Below are 10,815 nucleotides of genomic sequence, written 5' to 3'. Positions count from 1 at the left end.
CAAATATGTACACTATACAATAAAAAAAACATTGAGTACTACGTAATGAAAAACGTATGTTTATTATACACTTTAATTGACTATTGCTGCTATTACTTGACTATTAACAGAATTGAAGCCCTGCTGTAACTGTCATGCAAATATGAAAGTAAACTTTTATTTGGTTAACTATGTGTATATATGTGTTTTTAAACGCTTGTCATATAATTGCATAGCGGTCTGACCGTTCCGACGGGTGATCACGTGATGCGCGCAATGACAGTTGGGTGATTATCGCTCTCCACTTCCTGTGAAGTGATGTATCGATGTTCCCTGATTCCCTATGCCGTGCGCAGTGCCCTTCGAACTGAACATGTTCGCTCCCTTCGGATTGGAATCTCACTTAAGATGGCGGAATACCCTGTGAAGTCCACTTCGCAGTCCACTTACGGTCGAATGGAACGCACCTAGTGACTTGAGATGCTCCGTGAGAAATTAATCAATCCTGTTCAATATTCTTTGCAGGTAAGGTTAATTTAAGTATATATATCCAGTTAAATGTGTTTTTGAACGATTATCACTAGTGGTTAATGTTTTGAGTGAGTTTGAATTACAAATCCTCACTTTGAGTACTCATGAGCAAAACGGTGTAACTGATGTAAGTGTATTGAAAGTTCTTTTAAAATCAAATATTACTATTATACACAGAGATGAAAAGCCATCACGTTGTTACTTGTATTTTGAGAGTGAAACAACTGTTTGAGTGTAACGTGAGTTTAGTGATGCACATGTAGTCGCGAGTGTCCGCCATTTTGTGTAAAGCGGAGGTCGCCATGGTAATCGTGTGACCAATAGAAACGTAAATGGGATAATATGATTGCTATGAAGCAAGAGTAAAGAGATATGGCCTCATATGATGTGAAGCTGCTTTAGAGCATGTAATAAGGGCTTACATAGAGAATTTATGATTTCTAAGGGAATGTTTGAGAGATAAATAATAACCTGTATGTGAAATACATTGAATATAGTGAGTCTGAAGAAATGTTATGTTACTTTTGGGGTAATTGAGTAAATGTGTTCATATGACTGTTATTTCTGTTAGTAAATGAATATGTTTATACTATATTGATGAACAGTGAAGTAGGTTATATTAGAGTGTTTGGGAAATAGTGCTTTATATACATGAGTGAATGCACACAGCAGATAACAGTGACTTGAGATGCTCCGTGAGAAATTAATCAATCCTGTTCAATATTCTTTGCAGATACATGCAAACCACCTTTCAATAAATGTGTTGCATCAAGAAGACACCTGCTTCCTTCTTTGACCTGTAACAATTACAGTATGTATGCGGTCGGATCCGAGTGTGCTGCAGCTGCTGACTGCTGCGTATAAAATGATCGTGTGATTCGTTATAATCGCATAAACAATATAAAGCATCCTTTTATTTCACAAAACAATATATTTGAGATATTATTTGATAGACTAGTAAGTGTGGATTAACTAAGGATGTTTAAAAATCTCTAGCCTGGTGGTCAGGACATGAATGGATCAAATCAGCAGATTTGCGAAGTTTTATTTATTTCCACAGATATCATAAATAATAATTATCATGGTAACTTTGCAGTATAACACATTATATATTTACTACGATGTATATATGATTTCCAAATTGTATACGTAAGTATTAAACAGCAATAAATGTCTCATCTATCTCTATGGCTCTGGCTGAGGCTTCCTTCACTTCTCCCCAACGTGACGTCATCGCAGAATTGCGTAAAAAACCGTTAATACCAAAAACGTAAAAAAAGTGGTCTTTAAGACCATTTTTGAGACATTTTAAAAATTATACACATATCTTGAGTGATTTATGTACCCATTAATCGACAGTGGTGGTTAACCTGCAAGACGCACTTTAATGATTGATTTAACTTCAGCTTTACTGTATTTAATACTTAAATTTATATTCTCCATTTCAGTTGCTTCTTTGGCATTCTTATCAGCCAACTCGTTCCCTACTACTCCTTTATGTGCAGGGATCCATACACATCCAACTTTGACTCCTTCTTTAATTAATTTACTTGCCATTTGGACAATTTCTATAACAATGTCTTGCCTACTTTGTGAATTAATGTTCTGAATACTTATCAAAGCTGAAGCTGAGTCAGAAGCAATTACCAAACTTCTCTCTGGCATCTTCTGCCATTCAACGAAACTAAGTACGACCGGTTTAAGATGGCGGCCGTATTTCTCAGTCCCCAGCAGCCAATAGGGCATCTAGTCTTCTATATGATATCTATGGCGGCTCCGCCTCTGGCTCCACGGACGATTCATTCTGCGCATGCCCTGGCTCCAAACTGACGTTTTTATGTAACGTGGCGGCGACCGTGGACGGACATTTTTGGCTTCAATTCATTACAATGGTGGGAGGCGACGTCGCGTCGTCCATCTTTTTTTTACAGTCTGTTTTGAATCAGATAACGAAGCAGTCACGTGGGTGTGTGTGAAACGAAGCTTCGGACGTCATTGGTCACGTGATTTTGCCAGAACGAATCAAGCTTCGATACAAAGCTTCAATGAAAATCGGTTCGTTTTTTGGACACACGCTTCGGAGCTTCGGTGTCACTGGTAACATCACTACAATGCACATACAATATAGAAGAGGAGTAAAAAGAAGATCTTGGCTTGTAAAACTGACCGATTAAGCGGGTTAACGTTAGCCCGCTAGCTAACTAACGTTACTGCCTTAATCTCCAAAAGCATAACTTTGAGTCTTTAGATTTCGCGTACTGTGTTTTTGTTGGCGTTGTTGGGTGTGTTAGATAAACAAACGCCAAAAGAAAGATTTGGTTAGCTTTGTTCGTATGTGCATCGCTAGCCCGCGTGCTAAACAGCTCAAAGGATTAAAGCCTGTACATTCTCGTACATTATGTGTACATACCACCAAAATAAACCTCATAACCCTGTTTATTTTTAACGCAACAAGTAAAACGTCTGTATGCGCACGAGGGATCTGTGTTTATCCCACGCCAGTAGCTCGCTGCCTATCTACTCAAAAGTAACTCACTTAAATCGGATTACTGTTTAAAATATATACACATGAGAATAACAAATAATTTTTCTTATCCCCAACATTGACAATTTATTACAACCAAGCTGTGCCGTCTCTTATTTGTGCGTTGTGCCAAGTGTTTTCAGCCTTTGTTTTTTCTGTAATGAATAGTAATCTAATGAAGCTTGTCTTTGATGTTATCTCTCTTCAGAAACTTGTTAACTTGCAGAACAAATGGGTCTTTTTGACAAGCTTACGGGTTTGCTGGGTCTGAAAAAGAAAGAAGTAAATGTACTGTGTTTGGGTCTGGACAACAGTGGGAAAACTACCATAATCAACCAACTAAAACCCACTACTGTATGCCATACTACTGTGTACCATATATGAAATAATTTGAAGCTCTGTTTTAAAACGGTGATCTTTCAATATTGTTTTACCTCCTTGCAGGCTCAGGCTCAAGACATTGTTCCAACCATTGGATTCAGCATAGAAAAGTTTAAGACCTCAAGGTGAACCTTAGAATGAGCTTTATATGGTTAAGTGTAAAGTTATCAGATTTAGAATCTAAAAGCAGTTTGTCTCTATTTTGTCACTTCTGTATAATACAATAACTGTCTTTCTCTTTCTATAGTCTTTCTTTCACAGTCTTTGACATGTCGGGGCAGGGGAGGTACAGAAATTTGTGGGAACACTATTACAAGTGAGTTTCTTTTATTTGTTCTTCCAAAACAGTACAGTCTGATTGATTGTATTGAGAAAAAGTGCCACCACTCATCTTGAGATTATTCTTTATGGTTTATATTCTGAAACCTGTGTTGTATTTTTATAGGGATGGTCATGCCATTATATTTGTAATTGACAGCGGAGATAAACTGAGAATGGTGGTGGCAAAGGAGGAATTGGATACGCTTTTGAATCATCCTGGTATTTCTTTCCATTTTTTTTTTTTTTGCTGTCTATTTCATCCAAAAAAAAACAACAGGATTTGATCTCTAATCAAATATATCATTTTATAAAAAAGAAAAAATGATCTTATAAGCACTAGGGATGCTTCGTTTGATTGGCCGCAGATAGGTATTGGCCGATAATGGCATGAAATGACTTGATCGGTACTCGCTAAATTTGCGGATCTCATGAACCAAACTTTCTGTTTATGTTTGTCATCATAGGGCTCCTGAATGCGGCTGCAATTAGAGGTTATTTTTACGGAGTGCGAGCATTTTTATAACTAGTTGCTCATGTGCGACGTACAGATTTGTATTTCTCTCTCTGCCTTTACAGTGATGGGTATATTTTCTATGAGGACGTGCTCCGGTCCTAACAGCAAGACCACAGACAGTAAAAAAAATATGGTCGTAGTGTCCGTGACGTCACCCATTGGTTTGCGAAGATCGTTTTTGAAGCTTAAAGTAGGCATTGCCTGCCGTCGCCATCTTGGACGCCCGTCACAGCGAATCACTCGCGGAAAACTGAAAATGGGTAAAGAGAAAAAAAAGTTTTGACAGATTTTTTTAACAGTTAAAACTTACATTTTCCTCACAGCTGCTCTTATCTGCATACACCCAACTCGTGCGCACACACAGCAGCCTGTTATCAGTGCACGTGTACCAAGCGATCTTTCTCATGTCTTAAAGCTACAGTAACCTAATTCATCTCTCAATAAAATCATTCTCTGCTCTTCACTGAAGAACTGTTGTACTTCATACGAATGCCTGTATATTTAATTCATACAGTAAGGACTGAAGTGTTTTATTTTCATTACTTTTAATCGACATAAGCCTTTTTAAGGGTATATCAAATTTCTCTTTGCAGAAGAAATATTTGTTGTGCTAATTTCTTTGATTCTCTAATAAACTAATAATATACCTAATTACTGCAAGTAATATAACAAAGGCAACATCTGTGGTATTACTTTATCTAGAAAAATTGTTAACTGTTATGCTGCGTTTACACCAACCGCGGTAAAGGCGTGAAGCGCGAGTGATTTCAGTGTTAAGTCAATGTGAAGAAGCCTTGACGCGAGTCTGGAGGTTTTACGGATGAGGCATTTGGCGTGGCGCGGAAGACGCGTTTCCGCCTCATTCGCATGTCTAGTTCACGCGAAAGGCGCGAATTGAGCGCTGAGCGCGGTACGCGCGAATGGTGCTTTTTGTGGTTCACGCGAATTTGCGGCTGACGCCCGAGTTGAAAAATTTGCCTTAAGCAGTCACCCGGAGCTATACGACACAAGTTCCTATTTCTATAGAGGAGACAGGAATAAAAAGGACCTTGCTTGGAAGAGTGTCAGTGAGGACATTGGGCAACCTGGTAAGTTGTAATACACATTTCACTTTTGAGTCACGTGACGTTTATCGACCCGCGCTGTTTATTTTCCCCCTATAGTAAGGTTACCAAATACAAACTGGTAACTCTCTCGATAAATGCACAATCAACATCAGTCATCTTGCAAACAGACAACTGCATAGCACTTGCCCCTCCCACAAGAAGTGGAGTTTGCCTCTGACGTGCGTCAAATGCAGTGCTGGGCAAGCTACTTGGAAAATGTAGTGAGCTAAGCTACCAGTTACTTCACATTAAATGAAGCTTCACTACACTGAAGCTACCCCCCTGGGAAATGTAGCAAGCTAAGCTACATCAATAGTAGCTTGCTACATCCAAGCTACTTTTTTATTTTTAACCCCTTTTTACTATGTAATTATTTATTCAGTTTCCATTAAGCATTTTGGTAATTATAGGCTATACAAGCATAATGTAGGCCTAGGTACTTCACATTATGAGGTGGTTTGCTGGACAGGTCTTATCCTACTCCCAGAATAAAATGCATGTTTGAGCTGCCTTAATTTAAAAACCCCTGGCCCTGACATATCTTAACACAAGGGTCTCCAACGTGGGCCCGCGGGCAGTAGGTAGCCTGCACAGAGTCTGTGAGGTGCCCGCCAAAGCACACTATATTAATAGTTTCAATTGTAACATTTATTAAAATTTTTTATATTAGCTTGGCTTGATGACATAACCCAGTCAGAGGTAGAGCACGAGTCTTCACAGAATGCGAGTGGTAATGTTTTGTATGAATGAAGGCTGCACAACTCGAACATACGGGACAAACGACGTCCTGTGTCGATTCAAAATGACGCGCTTATTCTCAAATTCAGGACGACTTCAGAAATGTTTGGAAAATTGTAGCTTGTGTGGAAGCTACCTCACTACTTGGTCAAAAAAAGAGCTTAGCTACTGAAAAGCTATTTGATTTAGAAAGCAGCTAAGCTACCACCAAGCTACTGAAAAATGTAGTTAAACTACTAGCTTCGCTAGTGCAGCTACTGCCCAGCACTGGTCAAATGGTTGCTTTTTCAGCGTGTCTACTTCGCTCTACACGTGCGAATGCATTCAAACTGTTCAAGCGGCAAACTAGGCGTGGTAGACGTGATTTTGACGCCTGAAATGCGGTTGGTGTAAACGCAGCATAACAGTCATTAAAGAGCTTACATATCAGCTTGAAGAATCGGTATTGGCCAATCACGAAGACAAATGGGTAATTGGTACCGGCTGCTAAAATCCTGACCGGAGCATTCCTAATGAGCACCCCTCTTTCTATTTTTGTATTGAGACATTAAGCACAGGAGGCTACCCATACTCTTCTTCGCCAACAAGATGGACCTCAGAGATGCATTATCTGCTGTAAAGGTTTCCCAACTGTTGTGTCTGGAAAATATTAGGGACAAACCCTGGCATATCTGGTAAGAAAACAGAAACTGGATGGCTGCATCAAACAGCAACAGCAGTGTCCAGCAGTGTGATATGAGATTAATTTTTTTTAAATGACAGGTTTCTACTTCCTATGCATACAGATTTCAGTAGCTTTGTATTTCCGATTTTTGGTCATTTTTGGTCATTTCATCGTCATTTTTGTTAATCCCCCTTTATTTTAGCATGTAGGTTTTGCAAATATTTAACAATTGAAACGTATTGAAATTAACCTGTAACGAAACCTCAATACTCTTGGTTCCCGATACTGTTGGTAAAACCTTGAAACTCCTCCCTTACTCTGTGGTGAATGGAGTGCCGCACAAATATTGAACTAATTCTATGAAAATGTATGGCATCTTTACTCAACAAACCCTAAAATCTAATGCTTCATGTATTTGAGGAGCCAAGTATATTTGCATGGATCATCAAGTCATATAGACAATAGTGTTTTATAGCTTGTGTGTAGAACTTATTTTTTTTGCATGAGAAATGGGCAATGTGCTAGTTTCTGGCCATATATAAAACCACAATATCAACTTTTACCAGTGATTAATTATTTTAAAAAACAACTGTAGAACGGTATAGGTTTTGTAGATATGAGGTTTTGCTCAATGCTCAGACAACAACGATATGCAACATTTACTTGTTTTATACATATACATTTTAACCCTGATTTTAGGTGTATGTTTTTAGGAGTCAAGCCCAGAATGGGCGAAGATTCCTATCAAAGTCATTAGTTTTCTTCTTATTATTTTTATTAGGGGTCAAGCCCAGAATGGGTGAAGACCTCTATTGTATCCGTTAGTTTTCTTATTATTATTTTATTTGTATTTTTATTCTTCCATCATTGCAGTCTATGGCAGCCCATAGAAGCGTACATAGGAAAGTTATGAAATTTAGCACAGTGATAGAGGATAGTCCAAAAATCACCACAGCTAATTTGGAGTCTTAAAAAAAATCTTGTTTCCTCTGATTCCTTGGCTCAAGACAATTTGATTGGACCCTATGACATAATTTACCATCATGAAAATTCTTCTGCCGTTTTGAATTATTTGTAAAACCAACTTGTTCGAAATCCTCCTAGAGCTTTTGTCAGATTTGCCCTAAAATTTATATGTACCATCTAGGGAAACTCAGGGCAAAAATTTATGGAATTCGTAACAATTCGCCAATCCGTTTCAGTATACCACGTCAACGAATTTTATACAGCGCTCAAAAAACGGATTTGAGGTGCTATTAAGTGCTATTGTTAGATTCCTTGAGGCATGCCAAGACAAAAGATACCAAAAGGTTTCCGGTCGGCTATTTTGGGTGTCACCCATTTTAATTTGCAGTATTATATAAACACAATTGCGTATTGCTAAGAAACTTGTTATGGTTCATCAGCAACATGTTCTGAGAGCACTTGCAAAGTGGTCAAGAGATAAAAAAAGAGAGTAAAAAATTTTAAAACGTTTATAGCATTTTATTTAATTGTAGTACTGTCATAAGATTTCACACTATTGATTCTTTGGCTCATGCTGAGTACGATGGTACCAAAAATCATAGTCAAACCTACTTACTGTCTGCCATTTTGAATTATATTGCATACCTACTTTTTCTAACTCCTCCTATAGCGCTTGTTTTTACTGGCTTGAATTTTTGTATGCATCATCTACAGACATTCCAGGCAAAAAGTTATCAAAAGCTTTTAGATACACCAATCCGTTATTGTATAATGCATCAACGAATACGATGCCGAGCACGCCAAAATGGATTTGAGACTGTATCTTCGCAAAACTTTTGCGTATTGACATGAGACTTGGTATATGTCATTACAGTCATGACCTGAGGGTGCATGCATCGTTTTGTTACAACGCCATCTAGTGGTCTCGCGATATGAAAATAGATATTTTTGCTCATAACTACTGGAAACCCTTAGTGTAAAATCATGAGAGTGGTCTTGTTAGATTCCGTGCCCTTTTTTTGCTTGACCCCAGTATTGCTGCTTGCAGCTATATTCTTCTTACTATTCCTTTTCCTTCCACCATTGCGTCTATGGCAGCCCATAAAAACTTACGTATGAAAGTTATGAAATTTGGCACACTGATAAAGAACAGTACAAATAGTTTTGCCTACAGCAAATTAGGAGTCTCTCTCTAAAACCCTCTAGCGCCACCAACAGTCCAAAGTTGCACTTACGGTTTTGCTTATAACTTCTGACTGTAAGTCCTAGATACGAAATACTTGTTTCTTCAAATTTCTTTGGTCAAGACTATTCGAATGCACCCTATGATGTCATTTTCAGTCATGTAAATATTTCTGCTATTTTGAATTGTTTGTACAACATACTTTTTTAAACTCGTCCTTAAGATTTTGTTATGCAAAAAGTTATGGAATTCGTGTTGGAACGTTATGGAACCTGTTTTCGTATATCGCGTCAACGAATATTACGTAGAGCACGAAAGATGAATTTGAGGCGGTATCTTTGCCAAAGTTAAGTGCATTGACAGGACACCTGGTAGTTTTGATGGCGGTCTTGACCTGAGGGTCCGTAGACCGTTTCATCACCACACACATTTTTTTTTTTTTTTTTTTTTTTTACTACTGCAAATTGGAGTCTAAAGTCATGAAGGTTGTCTTGTTAGATTCCTTGAGGCATGCCGAGGCAAACAGTACCAAACGTTTTTGGTCGGCCATCTTGGGTTTCAGCCATTTTTTATTTTCTCATTAAGTTCAGTATTTCACAAACGCAATGGCGTATTGTTACAAAACTTGGTATGGTTCATCAGCGTCATGTTCTGAAAGCACTTGTAAACTTTTCAAACTTTTCTGGGCGCCCCATAGTGGTTAAGAGATTTGAGGCTATATCTCCGGTTCGCTTTATTGTATTTACACCAGATTTGGTGGGTGTCATCACCAGCATGACCTTAGGCAAAATCCATTGTTTTGGTACAGTGTCACCTAGTGGTCTCAAAATTAGACAAATAGCTATTTTTGCCTTAATTTACTGAAAAATTAGATCTAAAATCATGACGATCACGTTACTTCATTCTGTGCCCTTTTTGGCTTGACCCTGGTATCGCTGCTTGCAGCTATATTTTGTTATTGAAATGATTTGTGTAATCTATCTGTAATTTTATGTTTTTAACCAAAAGGTAAAACTTTGAATGTGCAAAATAATGTATGCTTATATGAAAACTGTTATATTATTTAATACAAATGCTCTGTGTTATTTATCTTTTAGTGGCAGTGATGCAGTAAAGGGGGATGGCTTGCAGGAGGGCGTAGACTGGCTACAAGGTAAATGCACATTCCATCATTTTGTGTATTTGGTTTATTTTTTTGTAAATGTTTTTTCTTGTCAGAGGTATGTTTAAGTGTATGGAGAACCAAGGCTGCAAAAATTATAAATTAATACAAAAGTAAATGTATAAAGAAAAAATAAGAGAAAAGAAATATAAAAGAAAACTAAAAATGAGTGTAGATACTTTTATTTCTTTTTGTATTATTATTTTTTCACACATTTATTTATTTATTTATTTATGCATTATTTATTTATACATTTCTACTTTCATTAATTTCCTCATTTATGTATTTATTTATGTAAAAATGTATTTATTTTCACATTTATTTATAAAAATTCACATTTTGATACCATATGATACCAGCCCTTTACAAATCTGTCTTTGTTTCTTTCATAAAATAAAATTTATGGTTACCTGAATTTGACAGGTCGCTGTGATTTTCAGGTGTGTAAACTTATCACCTTTCAGCCAAATACGCAGATTTGGGTGAAAAAATTGTAATTCTTGTGATTCGTCTAGATCTGATGAGTTTTTTAAAATGAGGGTTGCAGTGAATGCAATTATGAAAATCATGTCCTCATGACATCAACAAAGGTAATGAATTCCCATATGTAAACAATACAAGAAAAGACCACTAGATGGCAATTTCACTAGTTTTAGGACACCAATAAATAGAACTATAAAAAAATGAAAAAAAAAACAACAAAAGAACAATTACAGAAAGGGACTAAAGTCAATTTCATCATTTAG

The 10,815-nt window shown here is 37.3% G+C and overlaps 1 protein-coding gene across 1 annotated transcript in view; it reads left to right on the top strand.

Annotated features, from left to right (window-relative positions):
• Window positions 1-2,304: 2,304 nt before the first annotated feature.
• Window positions 2,305-10,815, top strand: part of arl6 (ARF like GTPase 6) — a 102,695-nt gene continuing 94,184 nt past the window's right edge. Inside the window, exons 1-7 of the mRNA XM_065295789.2 lie at window positions 2,305-2,607; window positions 3,243-3,388; window positions 3,479-3,540; window positions 3,663-3,731; window positions 3,861-3,955; window positions 6,639-6,768; window positions 10,005-10,060. Of these exons, the coding sequence (XP_065151861.1) occupies window positions 3,266-3,388; window positions 3,479-3,540; window positions 3,663-3,731; window positions 3,861-3,955; window positions 6,639-6,768; window positions 10,005-10,060 (535 nt within the window). The 5' untranslated portion in view covers window positions 2,305-2,607; window positions 3,243-3,265. The remainder of the gene's footprint in view (window positions 2,608-3,242; window positions 3,389-3,478; window positions 3,541-3,662; window positions 3,732-3,860; window positions 3,956-6,638; window positions 6,769-10,004; window positions 10,061-10,815) is intronic.

Source organism: Paramisgurnus dabryanus, chromosome 4, assembly GCF_030506205.2.
Source record: "Paramisgurnus dabryanus chromosome 4, PD_genome_1.1, whole genome shotgun sequence".
NCBI classification, from domain to species: Eukaryota; Metazoa; Chordata; class Actinopteri; order Cypriniformes; family Cobitidae; genus Paramisgurnus; species Paramisgurnus dabryanus.
This window is presented reverse-complemented; position numbering and strand designations above follow the sequence as displayed.